This window comes from Mytilus edulis, chromosome 14 (assembly GCF_963676685.1).
Source record: "Mytilus edulis chromosome 14, xbMytEdul2.2, whole genome shotgun sequence".
NCBI lineage: Eukaryota > Metazoa > Mollusca > Bivalvia > Mytilida > Mytilidae > Mytilus > Mytilus edulis.
Window position 1 is genome coordinate 7,415,691 of NC_092357.1, and position 19,019 is coordinate 7,434,709.

At 32.7% G+C, this 19,019-nt stretch overlaps 1 protein-coding gene across 1 annotated transcript in view; it reads left to right on the forward strand.

Annotated features, from left to right (window-relative positions):
- Window positions 1–19,019, forward strand: part of LOC139503949 (mucin-2-like) — a 40,022-nt gene that overhangs the window by 14,726 nt on the left and 6,277 nt on the right. Inside the window, exons 3-17 of the mRNA XM_071293991.1 lie at window positions 140–217; window positions 1,086–1,233; window positions 1,938–2,049; window positions 3,597–3,690; window positions 4,416–4,493; window positions 5,295–5,449; window positions 6,566–6,603; window positions 7,944–8,049; window positions 8,610–8,780; window positions 10,033–10,177; window positions 11,010–11,129; window positions 14,143–14,194; window positions 15,543–15,889; window positions 16,908–17,024; window positions 18,288–18,339. Coding sequence (XP_071150092.1) covers window positions 140–217; window positions 1,086–1,233; window positions 1,938–2,049; window positions 3,597–3,690; window positions 4,416–4,493; window positions 5,295–5,449; window positions 6,566–6,603; window positions 7,944–8,049; window positions 8,610–8,780; window positions 10,033–10,177; window positions 11,010–11,129; window positions 14,143–14,194; window positions 15,543–15,889; window positions 16,908–17,024; window positions 18,288–18,339 — 1,813 coding nt within the window. The remainder of the gene's footprint in view (window positions 1–139; window positions 218–1,085; window positions 1,234–1,937; window positions 2,050–3,596; window positions 3,691–4,415; window positions 4,494–5,294; window positions 5,450–6,565; window positions 6,604–7,943; window positions 8,050–8,609; window positions 8,781–10,032; window positions 10,178–11,009; window positions 11,130–14,142; window positions 14,195–15,542; window positions 15,890–16,907; window positions 17,025–18,287; window positions 18,340–19,019) is intronic.

Consider the following 19,019-nt stretch of genomic DNA (forward strand, 5'->3'; position numbering starts at 1 on the left):
TCTCTTTGTTTTTAATTTTTGAAAAATGTTCCATTTGATGTAGCCTACAAATCCTCCAATTTGTTTCTTGTGATGAGGCGAGCAATCAGGCATTTTTTAAAAATTTTAAATCTTTCACTCTGTTTTTAACTGATTGCAGGAATCCATTTTTTACCAAGATGTAGCGCATGGTGCAGTGTTTGTATATCAATATGACAAATTCAAAGAAACGCATATGGTAAGGAATGGGTTGTTTTTTTATTTATGACTATAGAAATCAATATCTATCATGCAGCACCAACAATCTAATACGCATGTTAAAGATGTGCAACCATTTAATATATCATAGGATAAAATGTACTTTTCATCCTTTCTGTGAAGTTTATCTGGTAAAGTGTCTATCCATAATGCATCATGCAAACTTATCTACACAAACAATTGTATTATTTGCTCTTTTTGTGTACTTATATGTTAATACCTGCTCCTTTGAAAATAACTGATTTGTTTTGTATCATACTGTACTCATTCAAATAATCTATCTATTTAACAAGAAAAAGACTAAATATAGCAAAGCGTGGACACAGAAACTGTATTCCAATGAGATGGCTACAACGGAATTCGTATCAGATTTAAATTCTAAAGAATGTGCAATATCTCATAATTTATTTTGTTTTCAAATTAAATTAAATTCAAATTATAATCAAATTTAAAAACAAATTGATAATAATCAATACCCATACTTCTGAGTCTTTGATACAACGGTAAAATATCAGCTACGTCGGATAGAAATCATCAACCTTATGCAAGTGCACGTATACATGTACCATACATTCATTGATTTTGGAACATTCAAATACAAAATAAAAGATGAATATTGGTTTGTTTTGTAGATTTTCAGTTCAATTTTCAAACAGTTATATACACAGACAGATTTTTGCAACCCGTTAACATAATGCTGATGTATTGATATTCATTTGCATAATGTCGATTTCTGTCCCACGCAGCTCATAACTTAATAAAGCAGAATATTACCAATTCTGCGGTGTAAATTATTTTAAAACTAGTGTTGAAATGTTTTCAGCAAGTTTATCTTTCTATTTGTATAGTTTGGAACCTTCAATGTGGGTAGCGAGGAATATATCGTCCAAACTCCCAAAAATAAAACATACACAAAGCTCAAGTCTGGGTTCAATCATTTCGAAATTAGGAAGGAAAAAATCCCTGAAATTGACTTCAACGACTTTCTAGGAAAAGGTGAGATATATTCTATTTAAGTAGATTAATCCCAACCAACCAATAAAAGAAGGAAAGAAAAACTAGACAGGTGTACAAACTAACAATGCAAACACACTCAATCTATTCACTATACAGACAACAACCAAAAAATACAAATCATGACTCCTACCTGGCAACTTGCAATGGCTTGCAGCGGACGCAATGCACACAACAACCATAGAAGAACAAGATTTTCCACAATGCATATGAAGATGATGATACGATATATATTTCAATTAATTGTTGGGGTTTAATTGTGTTTGCATTGAACGTCAAAAATGTAGTTTTTCTGGTCAAAAGTTTGTTCTATAGATATGACTAGATCAATTTCAAGAACAATAATACATAAGTACTATATTTAAACTTGTGTATCTATAAATAAGAAGATGTGGTACGAGTGCCAATGAGACAACTCTCCATAGAAGTCACAATGTGAAAAAAGTTCACAATTATAGGTCAAAGTACCGCCTTCAACACGGAGCCTTGGCTCACACCGAACAGAAAGCTATAAAGGACCCTCAAAAGGACTAGTGTAAAACAATTCAAACAGGAAAACCAACGGTTTAATCTATATAAAAAAGGAAAAACGAGAACCACATCATCCATTTTAAATAATTTTCACCCCAATTAATAGTTATATATCCCATTATAAAACAAATATGACTATATGATTTTATTTGCAGCGGATACAATAAAACAAGCTACATTTACTAACAGAAATCACAGACATAAAAGGGCTACTGGACTACACCAGTTAGAGTTATTGATAGTGGTAGATTATGCTGTTTATAAGTAGTAAGTTGGTTTGTTGGTGACCTTCTGCTGTTGTTTTTTCTGTGGTCGGGTTGTTGTCTCTTTGATACATTCCCCATTTCCATTTTCAATTTTATTGCATATATTTACAAGGATGCAAATCCTCACATGTTTGTAATTTTCATTGAATGTTTTACACAATGTTATTTGTTATCCTAAAACATGCATTATGCATAAATATAAAATGTTTTATCATTAAACCAGAGAACTTTGACATTAGGTATCATTTTATGCCTTCCCCTAACGCGATGGTACCAAAACTGCACCTTTTCTAATAGCTTTTTCACCTACGTTTATTTATGATCCAGACAAAAGTTTCCATTCCTGGTTTATTTTGTAGATGTATCTTTATTCACAAATGATATCGGATATGTTCCTTACGTCGTAACTACAATCCCCTTCCCTTTCATGAATGTGACCTACCGAATTAGACTATTTACCGAATTTGTAATCACATAAGCAACACGACGGGTGCCACATGTGGATCAGGATCTGCGTACCCTTCGGGAGCACCTGAGATCACCCCTAGTTTTTGGTGGGGTTCGTGTTGTTTATTCTTTAGTTTTCTATGTTGTGTCATGTGTACTATTGTTTTTCTGTTTGTCTTTTTCATTTTTAGCCATGGCGTTGTCAGTTTGTTTTAGATTTATGAGTTTGACTGTCCCTTTGGTATCTTTCGTCCCTCTTTTACTATATAATTCCATCAATTTAATTTGAATCCATATTGAATCATAGAAAAAATGGGATTGAACCGACCTCCAGACGATCCATGATTCAATAAGGAGGAGTACCCAAATTGCATCCATGCTTAAATTCACATCCTTTAAAAACGTTTAACAGATGTCTTGTTTTATTTCTTCAAATATGTAGAACAATTTGACTATAGTCTAAGCTTACTGTGGATTCTTGTAAGATAATTTATTTGCTCATTTTTAAAAGATGACTTTTTGTCGTTTCCATAAATTTTACTTTTTCCAGCGAATACTTCATCTGTTGATATGTACCTGAAAGTTTTGTGCATATCTACATATTATTATCGATATTGGAAGTCGTCCATAATGTCGATTCATATTACTATAGTAGTACAAATTGTTTAGTCTAGAAAAAACTTCAGATTTCAGCTGCTTTTTTGCTACATTTTGGTACTGGTGCAATTTGGGTACTGTAACGTTATATTTTATGATTTTTTTTATTACTATATTTGTTTTCATTGAAAAGAAGGTGTTTGCTCCTCAAATCAGAAACTGTATAAGAAACTACTCGGGCAAACCAAGTTTTTTTGTGGTCTTTTTTGAAAATTTCTTTGTCTAAATAATATGTACACAATGTACTTTAAGTTAGTTAGTTGTGATAAAGCCAATAGTACCATTGGCAGATAGAAGGGGGCCTGGGGTAAGAATCCCACCGCTTTTTCGATTATGTTTTTGTAATGATGAGAACGTTTCATGTTGTTCTGGTGATTAGATCCCCGTTTTCGAAATGACTAGATCTGCGCCTGAGTACCTTATCTCCATATTTGTTTATTACAGTTGGTATGACCAAAGTACACAAACATCTACATCACAAAAAGAAACAGAAGCTCTGACATCAGTAAGGCAGTACTATGCCTTTGTCATTACTGGCGTGAGTATTATATAGATATATTATAAGATGTTCATACCTATAACGTATGAATTTGCTCATAATGAATGTGAATTTTACTGGACAAAGAATGAAATTATACGAGACAGGGACACGTTTTCATATGACTTTTGTAAAATGAAATCAGACATTGAAAAGCTGACTATCTCGAAACTAACCAGTAGAGTTGTTGGATTAAGAAAAGCCAACATTACGCATCTGTTCGGAATAATTGAATTTGTCAAAAAAAAATACTTACATTCTATTGCTATTTTTTTTTTTTTTTCATTTCTGAATGAGTTTATGCGGGTGCATGATCCTCTGTAATGATAGTCGTGAGCTTGATTCCAATGAAAAGTAGAAAGTATGCGTTCAAAATCCGGCTCTGGTTTAGTAGAAAGTATGAATCACATAAAAATATCATCACATGATCCCGTCCTGGGTCAACGGGAACGCCCATTGCAGGTTAAATTTGGATCTGACTTTGTAATAACTGAAAAAGACAATCTTGCCCAAAACAAGATGAAAAAGAATAGGTTGCCCAATAAAATGCAGTTTTCAAAAGTGAGTTTTTGTGGTGTTGCGTGCAAACCATTTCGATTTGCATGGAAAATAAAGAAAATAAATATGAAACAGGAAAAATTAGCTCGACCCATATTCGTAAACTCTTACCAATGAATTATATTTTCTGGCAATGTGCGTATACTGTTGTGTATTTGTTATTACAGATGGATGGAATGTACAAGAATATACAGACATCATCATACACCATCGATATTGTTTATGCTGGTATAGTTATTGCACAGGTATGTTTAACTTATTTAAGCGTTGGGGGAGGGGTCAACCGTTATGGGAAGAATGAATGGGTAAACACGATTAACAATAATACCGAACTTCAAGGTAAATTTAATAAAGAATAAGTCCATAAAAGCTGACAAAACCGAATGCTCATCTATATCAAGGACTGAATAGGTAGTATTCAAATGAAGTATATATTATAAAATATTGGGAAAGCACTATTTCTTGAAATTTATGTTTTATTTACAAAGTTTGATATCTATAGAAACATAGTGAGGAGGCCCGTCATTTCTTTATTCTAAAATGGTTTTATTCCTTTTTATCTATTCTTTATAAATTTTGTTCATTTTTCTCTGTTCTTTATATTTCATCACCCAATTGTTCTCAATTTTTTATTTTTTTGGCCTTTTTTTCGGTATTCTAGATTGTTTGACCCATTAATTTTTGTCTGCAGTATTGGCTTATTATTCGCTTTTCTTTTAGTTTAAACATATTTTAAATTACTCAAAGCAAAAAGGATCATACACACGTAAAACATACTTATAAAGTCTTCTCCACAATACAACATATATAACAATACAAATTGAATGTGAGCATGCATTATATAATGTGAACAACATAAATATTCCTAAACTATACTGAAAAAGAAAAAGGGGACGACAGAGATTAGGATGATGATGATAATGATGATGATGTGCGTTTTACCTATGTTGAGACTATACTACGAGGAATCGTTTTGATCTCTATTAAAAAAAAACATTCGTACCCTCAATCCATATTTATACATATATTTATACAACTATTTTCAGACTCCATCAGATGCTACATGGACAGAAACAGTAAAAGTCACATCATTTACACCGAACCGAGTAGATTCATCCACTGCTCTTCAACTGTTCCAAACATGGAATCGTAACCCACCTTTCAGTCTACCAGGCCATGATCACGCAATGTTGTTTACGAGGTCAGTCATTTTAACTAACATTTGTTTGTGATATCGGGTTGCTGTCACATGTAAAATACACCTCCCTGTCATATATTTTATATGCTGTTTCATTTTTGGTAGGTTCATGTATCAAATTTTAAGCATGGTAATTCAAAATATATCTTTGAAGCGGTTTAGAATATTCTGTTGGTCTAGTATCTGATATTGTTTCCCCATCCTTAGAAAACAAACGAACCCTTGAAGTAACATTTAAAAATAAAATTGAGAATGGAAATGGGGAATGTGCCAAAGACACAACAACCCGACCATAGAAAAAAACAACAGCAGAAGGTCACCAACAGGTCTTCAATGTAGCGAGAAATTCCTGCACCCGGAGGCGTCCTTCAACTGGCCCCTAAACAAATATATACTAGTTCAGTGATAATGAACGCCATACTAATTTCCAAATTGTACACAAGAAACTAAAATTAAAATAATAAAAGACTAACAAAGGCCAGAGGCTCCTGACTTGGGACAGGCGCAAAAATGCGGCGGGGTTAAACATGTTTGTGAGATCTCAACCCTCCCCCTATACCTCTAGCCAATGTAGAAAAGTAAACGCATAACAATACGCACATTAAAATTCAGTTCAAGAGAAGTCCGAGTCTGATTGTATTAATGATGTATAATCACTGTTATCTTGGCTGAAGGTATGGATGGGGTTTACAGAAAAGAAAATAATGGACACAAAAAAATAGTGAATAAAAAAGTGCATGCTAATATATAAAGAATTTAGAATAATGGGCAAAATAAGTCAAAAACGAAAAAAATAAAGTAATACAGAACCCTTTTGTCTGTGTCGTGTTAAATTAAAAGATATTTGTGTCTGTTGAAGCAAGATTATCAGTAATGACCAAGAATCGTGTGGTCAAAATATATGAAGGTCTTGGTGTGGTTAACAGAATAGAGAAAAATAGGCAAAACATGTAAACAATAGAGAATATAAGGGTGCTGAAATATAAAGAATATAGAAGAAAGTTCAAAATAAATAAGGAATAGAAAAAAATGTATAAAACGCTAAAGAATAATGAAATGAAGGACCACATTTCCTGACCATCATGTATTAAATCATACATTATTGTATTTAATTTACAGGTATGATCTAACAGCTAGTGGATCGAACGGCAATGCAGGTAAAAATTGAATAATTAATAAAAAAAAGAAATAACTTAGTACACTCTGTTTATAAGAACAAATGTAAAGTTTCTGGTGTTAAATACTGTAAACAGGGAAATTTTCGCGGTAGTTTTATTTTCGCTATTTTCGCGGTTAGAGGTGAAACGCGAAAATAAAACGACCGCGAAAATATCAAGGAAACTCTTTTCATTACATTTACTTTTACAAATTGTGACTTGGATGGAGATTTGCCTCATTGGCACTCATACCACATCTTCTTATATCTACGTATATGAATAGAATATATATAGGACAACTGTTTACCACTGATTTCAAAGACAAGAAATATATAATTTAAATTATAACTGTATCTCTTAATGAAAAGCAATGTTAAAAGTCATATCTTTAACTCAAATCAGTTATTTCATTGAAGCGAAGTTTACGGATATTGTTATGTAAACAACACTCATTACAAATATGGTAATGACACCTGTCAATCAGTAATAAAGGTGTCACGTCGTTATATCTACTACAAAGATTGATCAGATCAAAAGATCGATTAATTAGCATTAATCCTGACAGCTTTTTATTTTAATTCATTCCTAATTAGGTTTACTTTTCTATAATTGTGTATGTGTTTTTACGAGCATTAAAACATGCCAAACTTTTAATCTACTTTAACATAAATGAACCGAAAACAAAAGATTTTTGATTGATTTTATCATTTGATTTAAGATACTATGTAAAGCTGTTCTCTTTCCAAATCATTTATGAAAATATTTATCTAGGCCACTGGGAAATCGCGAATTCAAAACGACGCGAATTTGGATCGTGTAAGTAAATCGCGAAATAAAGACGGCGCGAAAATTTCCCGGTTTACAGTAACATTGTTATACCCAACGAAACGAAGTCATAATTATTGTGTTTGATTTCACCTTTTTAAGTATCCCCGATTTTGGTCGGTTAAAAGCCGTTGCATTTTCTATGTATGTTTTTTTGTCATATGGATTCTGTTCATATTTTAATACCACTTGTGTATATACAAAGTCATATCTCTCTTTAACCCTCTCTGTCGTGGTATTTTAAAACAAATATAACGTATCCCTTCCCGGATACGATTGATTATTATGCGCTATATTAAATGCTGCTGTATTTGTTCAACGCTTCTTACAACATGTCCAAGAGGTGTTTAACGAATTATACTGTCTTGAGAAGAAATTCGCCTCAAATTGAAAAGTTCAGAAAATTTTACTTCTCTCGAAAGGTATTTTTGGCAAATATCCTGAACATGATATATCTGTTCCAACTTCCCTATATCAGACGAACCTGAAATCATTTTACATTTTATATTTTACAGGACTTGCATACGTAGGCCGAGTCTGTACTACCAGTAGTCAATCTATTGTGGAAGATGGATTCAACTTTGTTATCATATCAGTGGCAGCACACGAATTGGGACATTGGTAAAATATAATAATAATTTAATTTTGGATATAACACGTCTTCTGATTGGCAGAAATTCTTCCTTGTAGTCTCCATTTCTCGTTGCATACATCGGAAGTATGTGACCTTGTTGAAAAATGTTCCCGATGCAGAATTTAACGGTGAAAGATTCTAAAAGGTCTATGTGTGTTAATTTATATTGGTTTATAAACCAAGACAAAAGAGAGGCGTAAGATACCAAGGGGATATTCAGACTCATGAGTCGAAAATAAACTTACAATGCCAAGGCAAAAAGACCGAAAAACAATAAAAGACAAACAACAGAACACAAAACACAATATAGAATCGAAAGACTAAGGAACGCCATTCAATGACAAAAACGGGCGTGATTTTAGGCGCTTCGAAAGTGTAAAAAAATCATGCTCCACATGTGCAAATGATTATTTTTTCATTACTCCACAATTGTTCGGTATTTAATAAAGTGATTCTGTGTTAGATGTGAATTCCTTTTGTTTTGAGTTCGTGTTTATGGAAGCGCATTAGCTCCAAACAATTCTACATGTATTTTTGTGTATTACAGTTTAAGTGCAGAACATGACGGCGAAGGAAATGCCTGTAGTGGTAGTGATTCATATATCATGGCGTCTAGTGTCAGTCCACAAACCAACTTATCTACTGCTACACACCCATGGATATTTTCAACATGTTCTACTTCTTATTTTACGAATTACATCACAAATTCATTGGATTCGTAAGTAATTAGTTGTATTTTGATTATTTTTTGTCATTTCATTTCGTTTAGACAAACATTATTTTAAATTGTACTTACGTTTTATACCAGCATGTCAGCTTTTTGACATTTCGGTCTTTGTTTAAATTTCTACTTAAAACAACGTAAAATATCTTCCTATGTGTTACAAAAACAACCGTTACCAAACTTGGACAGACGGAAAGACAAGAAGGCTACACATTGAGTAATACTAACCCCATTGAAAACCGTGGGTTGTAAAGTAGTCTTTGACAGCTAATTTACCTTTTTATTGCATTTGTCTTATCTCAAATTTAATGCCCTTGTCGGAGGCGAGTGGAAAACTAAGTGTTACCCTTGACCGTCAGTGCTTCCGTCCGTCTCATTTTCGTTTCCGCACTCTAACTTTAGTTTGCCGCATGTATGCAGATTTATGAAACTCGTACACAATGCAAAGAACCAAAAATGCCAGACAGAGTTCGAATTTGGACAGTTAGTCATTTACCGTTTTTAGATTAATGCCCCTTTTTAACTTGTATAATCCCAAAGCTTGAGCGGGGCCATTCGTGTCCTCGGTAACATTCTTCTTTTTTGTACATTAGTTTTATGTTTTTTTTTCTAGATACGCTTTTCATTTTCAATTTTTGATTTTTTTTGTGGTATATAAATGATTTTCTTTGATTCATTAGTTCTAATAAGATCCAATAATCGTAACAAACAAGAACACAGGTCACTATAAAGAACTTAGTTGACAATAGTTTTAGGACTGTATTAAAACAATTTAAACTGCAACGTATAATAAAAATAACTTGCGGAGCAGGATCTGCTTACCCTTCCGGAGCACCTGAGATCACCCCTAGTTTTTTGGTGGGGTTCGTATTGTTTATTCTTTAGTTTTCTATGTTGTGTCGTGTGTGCTGTTGTTTGTTTGTCTTTTTCATTTTTAGCCATGGCGTTGTCAGTTTGTTTTAGATTTATGAGTTTGACTGTCCCTTTGGTATCTGTCGTCCCTCTTTTAAAGGAAATATATTATATATTGCCTCATCAAACACTCCAAAATTGGAATACGAAAGAAGACTTTTTGCTCAATATGGCAATTTAAAAACTGGTTTGGGAGGAATCTAATTTTCTCTTATTAATGAATCTGTTGAAGCACACCCATAAAGAATTATATTAGTCCCCTTTAAATTAAACCGGGAGACTATTTCTTATGATTTTAATGTCTACAATGAATAAAGATAAGTCTATATTACAGAGTGGGAAATAATTGTATGAAGACATTAAGTTCAGGATTTGACCCTACAGGACTAACACCTTATGACCAACAACTAGCAGGACAAGTATTTTCAGCAGATGAACAATGTGTACAGATACGTGGAAGTGGATCATCTTTCTGCAGTGTAGGTTGAAACGATATGTGCCACTATCCTATATTAGGCTCCGACCATTCATGTTTTTCGGACTCAAGGGTTTAGTTCTCGGACGAGCAAACTTCAAACTCTTAAAGTTCTAGAAAAGTTGTAATTGAAATAAACTATCAAAGGACTTACATCAACACTATGTCATATAAAGAAGAGAACAAGAACCTTTACCTTAAAATTACCATGCTGGTTCCCAAAAACAAATAATCTGATAACCCCAGAAAATACAACTTTTAAATTGTAGCTTAATACGTTTTTATAAGGAATTTGAAAAGAGAAATCTATAAATTTGACAAGGGGATGTTATATAATTACATTCTATTTAAAATACCTCAGTTCAACTGTTATTTTTCACTTTAAAAATTGATTTGTGTAATTTGTATTTTAAAAAGGTTGAATGAAAACAAGGTTACACATCGGACTCGAACTTCTCTTAAACTGAGTTTTACTGTGCGTATTGTTGTGCGTTTGGTTTTTCTACACTGGCTAAAGGTATAGGGGGAGGGTTGAGATCTAAAAAAAACATGTTTAACCCCGCCGCAATTTTGCGCCTGTCCCAAGTCAGGATCCTCTGGCCTTTGTTAGTCTTGTATTATTTGTTATTTTAGTTTCTTGTGTATAATTCGGAGTTTAGTATGACTTCCATTATCACTGAACTAGTATACATATTTGTTTAGGGGCCAGCTGAAGGACGCGTACGGGTGCGGTAGTTTCTCGCTGCATTGAAGACCCATTGATGGCCTTCGGTTGTAGTCTCTTTGACACATTCCCCATTTCCATTCTCAATTTTACTTACACAAACTATTTTCAGGATCGCTATAGTGGTGATTTTTCTACTGTGTGTACGGTGTTATGGTGTGCAGACCCATCTGGCAACGGTTACTGTAATACTAATATAGGAGGTGATGGAACTCTTTGTGGTAATAAAAAGGTATGTAGTAATTAAATAGTCACGTGATTCCTTTACTCTGTACAGACCACATGAAAGGTATGAAGGACCTGCTCTTAAATCGTAGGTATGGCATGCACCTGAGTCAAATACATTGATATCCAAGTTACGTTCATAAAAAAGTATAGTAGGCAATGTTACCTCAATACAGTTATAATTTAGATATGCTGAATAATATGCAAGGTAACCTTAAAACGTTAGTACCAATTTTCTTGATTTGTAAATACACCGTTGGTTCGAGGGTTGTAAATTTATGGTTTTAAAATTACCACATTTGAACTCAATGGAAAATATGAATCTCTTTTGGTAGGGAATTTCATGTCAGGAGGGTAAGTATCACGCAATCCACGCAATAGTGTTATTAATGATTAGTTCTGCTATATTAGTAAAAAATAAACGAGATACTAACACTCAACAGTTCGTAAAGAAAATGCAAATTGTTACCTTTTCAATGTTTCTATCATATATATATTAAATGGTAGAAATTACATTTCGGAATTCTGGCGCTTTCATAATAACATTGCATTTTACATATACAATTGATAATCTTTCAGGATTCCGATATCTTACATTTGCACTTAAATCTGCCTAGGTATGCCGAATTGCTATATGTATATATTTATAGACCATTTTATTTATCCTAACTAATGTTATGATAATGTTAAAGGGTCTATTAAGCGATTTCTATGACTACGACTTTTCGTGGGTCTTATTTCACGTTTTACTTGTCCCTGATTCGTAACAAACACACTTACGCGAGGTGAAAGCTTAACTATTTTATCCTAAATATAATTTTATGTGAAAAAGACCACTCATTCGATATTCACCAATTATTTTGAACAACTATATATCGCTCGATTTACCGTTATTGCTAAAAATAGCCTATGCAAACATTAGATTTTTTTGATTTTGTTTTAATTTTGGCTTTTGTTAACTTTAAACGATACCATCTTTTTCGCATCTGTCTATTTAATGATTCTTACGACAAAATATTTGAAAATCCAAAACCTAATACAGATATGACCGTAAAGAATCAAAAGTATAACAAGACACGGTCAATGAATCCGAGTTCTGCACGAGGGGGATACCGTATATTATAATGGGACCATGTGATGACCCGTCATTTTTCTTCATTTGTGACCTTCCATTTTTACAAAATAATCAATCGTTTATCAATATGTATAGTTCTTACATTCATTGTACCAGGTGGGTATCCTAATGACAAAAGTAAACGTTTTACATAATCCACTTTTTATGCTATCTTTTAAAATCGTCTACTGTTACATAAATATCGGAATAAAGATAAAACTAGGACCTTTAATATTGTATTTGCTTATAAATTTTTCGAAATCTTAAACAACAATATATACTTAATATGTTGTAACAACAGCATGAATAACCTTTGGTTCAGGTTTATATATATTTCAAAATATTTTTATTTTAATTTGTTTGTTATAAAAATTTAAGGCTAGTAAGTGCTAAGCAAATAGAACAACGCCTATGATTAAACACCATTCACCCAAGCCTTTGTTTCTATATTCATGTGAAATACCACATGTTAAATTAAAAACCCTTACATTATGGAAACAACGTTTAAATAAATGCGTGTTTTCAAGTGAACAATGCAAAAGAGAACATCTATAACTTTTTTTTAAGTAAGATGAATGCAAAATTAAACTCATTTATACAAAAAATATCACACGTTAAATTTCTGCTACAAAAGACTTATCAGTAACGCTTGAATAAAATAAAGTTAACAAGGCAAAATAAAGTACCGAATTGAAGAACCAAAATGCTGAAAAATTCTGCCAAATACAGCTAAGATTATATCTGTTCCTGGGGTAGATAAATTCAAAGTATTGTAAACAGTTACTTTATAATTATGACCAGATCAATGATAATTCATGTCAACGAAGAAATGCTGACTATTGGGTTGGCGAGAGTGAGGGACTCGTTGCTTGGTTAAATGTTGTAGAGCACCTGTCAGAATAAGATTACACAATTTTGTATGTTCATTTGTAAATTTGTGTGATCATTATTCATTTAATACATACTGTGGATTCATTATTATTCGTTGGATACTAATTTTCGTGGATTTCGTGTCAAAAAAATGAATTTATATGTTCCACGAAGTGTAAATTTTATATAAGCTTGTATGCAGACTTTACAAAACCACGAAATCAAATAGCCATGAAAATACAATGTTCCTTCATGGTCTTCCCTGTTGTACAATCTATTGTTGCATGTTATTCATTAAATAGACATAATCAAAAAATTATCAGTAATTGCATATACGTGTTAATTTTATTCATCAATTGTCAAAAATGTTAAAAAATAAAAGAACACTTAAGTTTACAAATATCTTGCATAAAAAACATACCCCTTTTTTTGTCATAAACTGTAATTCAAAACTTCTCGTAAGTAAATGTACGACCTTCTGCAAGTGATATCCACCATTTCCAAGGACATCACCAGCCAAGTAGCCAGTATTTCGTACTTTTGTACTCATAATTAGTTGTTATAAAACTTTAGATTCTTATCCGGATTCGGCTTTATATGTAGTTCTTTTAGGTTATATCAGCTCCTAGCAAAATCAAAATAGAAATTATTGTGTTATCATTTGCTGTTATGAAACTTGGGAAATCATTTCACATTGAGGAATTATCTTCCTCATAAAAAGTTTATATTTTTTATCCGGGTTTGACTTTACATGCAGTTCTGTTATTGTTTTATTAGCTCCTTATTTTAGATTATGGATTTTCAAATAATATGCACTCAATCATCAGCGAAGAGGTATGAATTGTCGAAATGCGCAATTGGTGCAGTTAAATTGATATCGTTATTAACATTCTAATTCCGTAATTGTATATTAACATGTTCGACTTTTAATGAATTAGTCTGATTGCTAGAAATGTAAATTTCATTCTTGAGAGCAGGTTTTTGCAAAAGTTAAATGATGCTATAGTTACACATATATTTAATTTATTATATGTAGTGGTGCAAAACTGGAGTATGTGTATCTGATGTCAACGCTCCGGCTGGAGATGGTAAGTTATTGATATTACACGATATTGATATTACACGATAGCAATATGATTCATACGATTTGAACATCTCAAGAAAAAAACAAAGAAATGCCAAAAAATCAGCTCGAATTTTCTAATTTTTTTTTAAAGATATTTAAAAGGTTACTTTAAATTGATACTTGAAAATTGTTTCCCATTGAATTATGTCAAATTCATGTTTATTTTGTTTTACAAAGTTCTAATTTGAACAATCTTTTGAAATAATAGTGTCATATTATACAATATGTTATCAAAAACAATCAAGTTATTTCAATTAGCCATCCATATATGTCAAATAAGCAATTTTTAATTTAATTCTGGCCGCAATCATTTATAATATTGATATCATCCGGCATGATTTACATACAAAGCCTATGCTTCTTGACGTGTGCTATATTTCTATGAATTTTTATCTTTGTCATACTTTTTATATGTTTACGTCTTCTCTGACAATCCAACGGTCATAAATATCGCTCAAATATTGTCAGTCTGCTTTGAGTTAACGGACATTCATGCTTGTCCGATCCGTTCACAACGTACTAGTAATGCGCGCACCATGTGTTATAGTAACTTGATAGAAGACAATTGGCAAATCGCAGTAGATCCGGTACCATTCAGTGTATAATGTCAAGGTTTTCCGAATGGCGAGATACGTGATCGACATTATGTTGAACACCCATTTCTATAAAATAATATTATTCAGCTTCTCACATATTAAGTTAACACACACACACACAGATTGCAAGATTCACTTGCAAATAATTATTTTTCGAACAATGAATTTGTTTGTTGCTATTGAACTGGTGGTACATATAACATAGAACTAAATCTTCATCGAACAACTTTTCAATACAAACAATAGGAAATATTTTTTAAGTTTAGTCAACGGTAGTTTATCTATGTTCAAGTCTCATAAATCGATAAGAAGATACAAATAATGAAAACAAAAACAAAAACAAAACTAATTTCAAAAAGAGCGATGGATAAACGACAGGTAGAAATCTACAGATAGACACTAAAAAAATAACATTTTTACAGCTAATTTCCTAATGCATGTAGAACAAAACTTTGGTTAGCTTGCTTGCTTGGATAACACCCAATTAAATTCAAATATAATATATTTAGGTTAAACAATGCCTATATATACTGTTTAAAGATGTCAATCTTATTTACAAAGCTTGTATTAACAATTATACAAACATAGCAAGCAAGCCAAACAAAGTTTTACTTTGCAAGCATTAGGAAATCAGCTGTAAATAGAAATTGAAAAGTATCTTTATTGCATTCAAGCATGGTTGTCAGTCAAAATTTCGATGATTTGAATTTTTAGATAATTGTCTATATGGTGATAAAAAGGGGGCAATCTACAGCGACGGAAGAACATGTGTAGATTTGGTTACTGAAAATAAAGCTTTTTATTGTCAATATGTTGGTGAATCTTGTTGTTATTCCTGCTCCGACTCAACAACAACGTCAACAACAACGACAACTACCACCACTACCCTCGGACCAACTACGTCTTCAACAACCACAACCCCCGGACCAACAATGTCAACAACTACCACTACCCCTGGACCAACTACCACTGCATTATCAACCACGACAACGCAAAGCCAGGTCAATGATGCCGATCAGCAGTGTGTACAACATCGTGGTACAGGGTCAAATATGTGTAGGGTGAGTCTATATTGTAAATAAGTTTATAAATATATAAACGCGATTTTGTATTTGTAGCAGTAAGCTTTTTTAGTTATATTTCTAATTATATATGTTTCTCTTATCTTTCTTGAATGTTTGTCTCGTGTACACCTACCACATGAACATTGTTCGTTGCATCGGGAGGAAAACATTATATATTACATTACATTTTATTAAAACTTTCTATTTTTGAGTCTGCGCAGTAATCCTTTCATGTGTCCGTTTTTTCTCGAGATTTTGTCATAAATCATCAGAAGGGAGCATACGATTTCCGGCAAAATCATATATTGTGAAGAATAAAAGCAATAGTAAATGTAGCAATCCGCACTTTTGTCCTCTTTTATACATAATGGACTATAGAGTATCGTAGACTTAAAGGTTAAAACCCAAATAAGAAAATATCCATTCGAAACTATGCTCTTCTCCAAGACACACGTCGCTGCAGTTAAAGGCTTAATCTGGGACATTTGAACAACGACATTTTCTGAATATCTGTATTTGGGTGAAGCAAAAATGTCAACGTTTTTATCTTGTAGAATTTTAAAATGACGGCAAGACATTGCGATTGATTTTGGATATCTGTGTTATGGAATTGATTTTATATCATTAAGTCTTAGTTGAACATATAATTTAGATTTGACTACACGTTCAAAATGATAGAACCCATCTTCCAGCTATAATTGAGTTGGTTAAAATACACAATTCAAAACTCGATTACATTTAAGACCTTAATATTAGCAAGAATTGCTCTGTATTGTATGAACTCATTATATACCAGGCTAATTATTTTGTACGACAGAGGCGCGTTCCGTCTAAATACCTCTCATCAGTGGCGCTCGAACAAAAATAGTTGGAAGAGTAAATAAAATACAAAGTTGAAGACAAGTAACAACCGACAACTACGAAATGTTGTACCATGTACCACCAAACACAGCCTGGTGGTAGAAAAACCTAAGTGTTTCGAATGTTCTGTGTATGATAATTATTTTTATTTCAGTTTTTTTACAACGGAGATTATTCTTCAATATGTACAACTCTTTATTGTGCTGAACCAAATACAAATACGTGTTACCAATATAGTGGTACTGACTACACACTCTGTGGAAATCAAAAGGTTTGTCATTATGATCATATCTTAGCACGTTATAGGCAAAAAGGTTTGTCATTATGATCATATCTTAGCACGTTATAGGCAAAAAGGTTTGTCATTATCATCATATCTTAGCACGTTATAGGCAAAAAGGTTTGTCATTATGATCATATCTTAGCACGTTATAGGCAAAAAGGTTTGTCATTATGATCATATCTTAGCACGTTATAGGCAAAAAGGTTTGTCATTATGATCATATCTTAGCACGTTATAGGCAAAAAGGTTTGTCATTATCATCATATCTTAGCACGTTATAGGCAAACAGTTTTGTCATTATCATCATATCTTAGCACGTTATAGGCAAACAGTTTTGTCATTATCATCATATCTTAGCACGTTATAGGCGCAAATGGCAAGTAGGTAGCTTTTCAATTGTCTCTCTTCTTTGAACTATTGCAAAAAAATAAATTAAACATTTAAATAATCAGTTACATATGTTAGCACATGAATACCAATTGCAAAAAGACCACGAGTTCAGTGCAAAATTCCATCTGCAACATTAAAAGATATAACATTACCGTAGAGATGTGCCAACAGTAGTTAATCGATGTTCAGAATGCGTAAATCCATACACAAACAAGAGGGGTAACTGAGTGTAACATGTTTCGTGGATAGGGAAAGCGTCTCCTACTATGTACAAATCACATGTGAATTAACTTCAGACGCAATCGAAATTATCAAGATAGGGAATAGTAACAAAAGCACAGCACAATATGGTAGTGTATGCATCATTATCTTTTTGAAAAATAATTCAATTAAACAAATAACAATATTCTAATTCTATTTTGCCCACAAAATAAGAACAAAAGTTCATTTACATCTGTGGAAAGCTCAGTAAATCTTTCAGCGGTATATTATATGTGATTTATTGGGAAATTAACTTTTGGCCTCAGGTCATTGTCAATAAAAATGAAAATTGTTTACTGAACTTAGGGCTTAGGAATAAAGTTGTCCTAGGATAATAGCTCAGATGTATTTATTGCATTATGACGATTAGATTTCAACTACACTTAAAACGTAGTTTTCGAATACATTCACATGCAATTTTACACATTTGTTAGAAGGCACGGTTTATGATCCAAAATCTACCAATTAAGACAGTGATAATTCTTTTTAATGTGATCTGAATTAAAAAAAAAAAAAAATAATTTTGGATTTGACTGTATCTAATAAAACTTTTAATCAATATCCTAAACATCATTATTCATTTTAAGTATTTCATTACAGTGGTGTATATCTGGAGTGTGCACGTCTGATTCAAGTGCCCCTGTTGGAGACGGTAAGTGCAGACTATTTTTTGTTGTATTGAATAAATAGACGACGGTTATGATGATTCATCGGTTTGAAGGTCCAGTGGCTAATATTTGATATATCTAAGGACGAAAACATGATTGTGTTAACTTCAAACCATGGTAGATATTGATCCAAGATTTACAATTGTTGAAGTTGAAATCATCCCTTAGAATATTTTGTGGACGCCATCACGAGTTGGCTGGCTGTTATGGAATATCTGTTGTACGGTAAACTACATATATTTTCCGATTGTCGTAATCACTAAACCGTCCTCGAATGAGACCGACCAAATTTGTCTTTTCACCGCGTTTGTACTTGCATGAGCAACACAAAGGGTGCAACATGTGAATCAGGATCTGCTTTACCTTCGGCTTCCGAAGCAGCTGACACAACTCCTGGTTTTGTTGGGGTTCTTGTTGTTCAGACTTTGGTTTTCTAAGTTTCAGTTTTGTGTACTATTGTTTATCTTTTCGTCGCTTTTTGCCATGGCATTGTAAGTTTGTTTTCGATTTATTAGTTTGAATATTCCTTTTGTATCTTTCGCCTCACTTTTGTACTAGACCTACACACTGAGCAGAATTTTGTCGTATTTGTTCACAAGGCTTCATCGGGAAGACATGTCTCTCTACCTGAGCCCAGTATTTTGACTCTGTTTAAGCCTTTCAT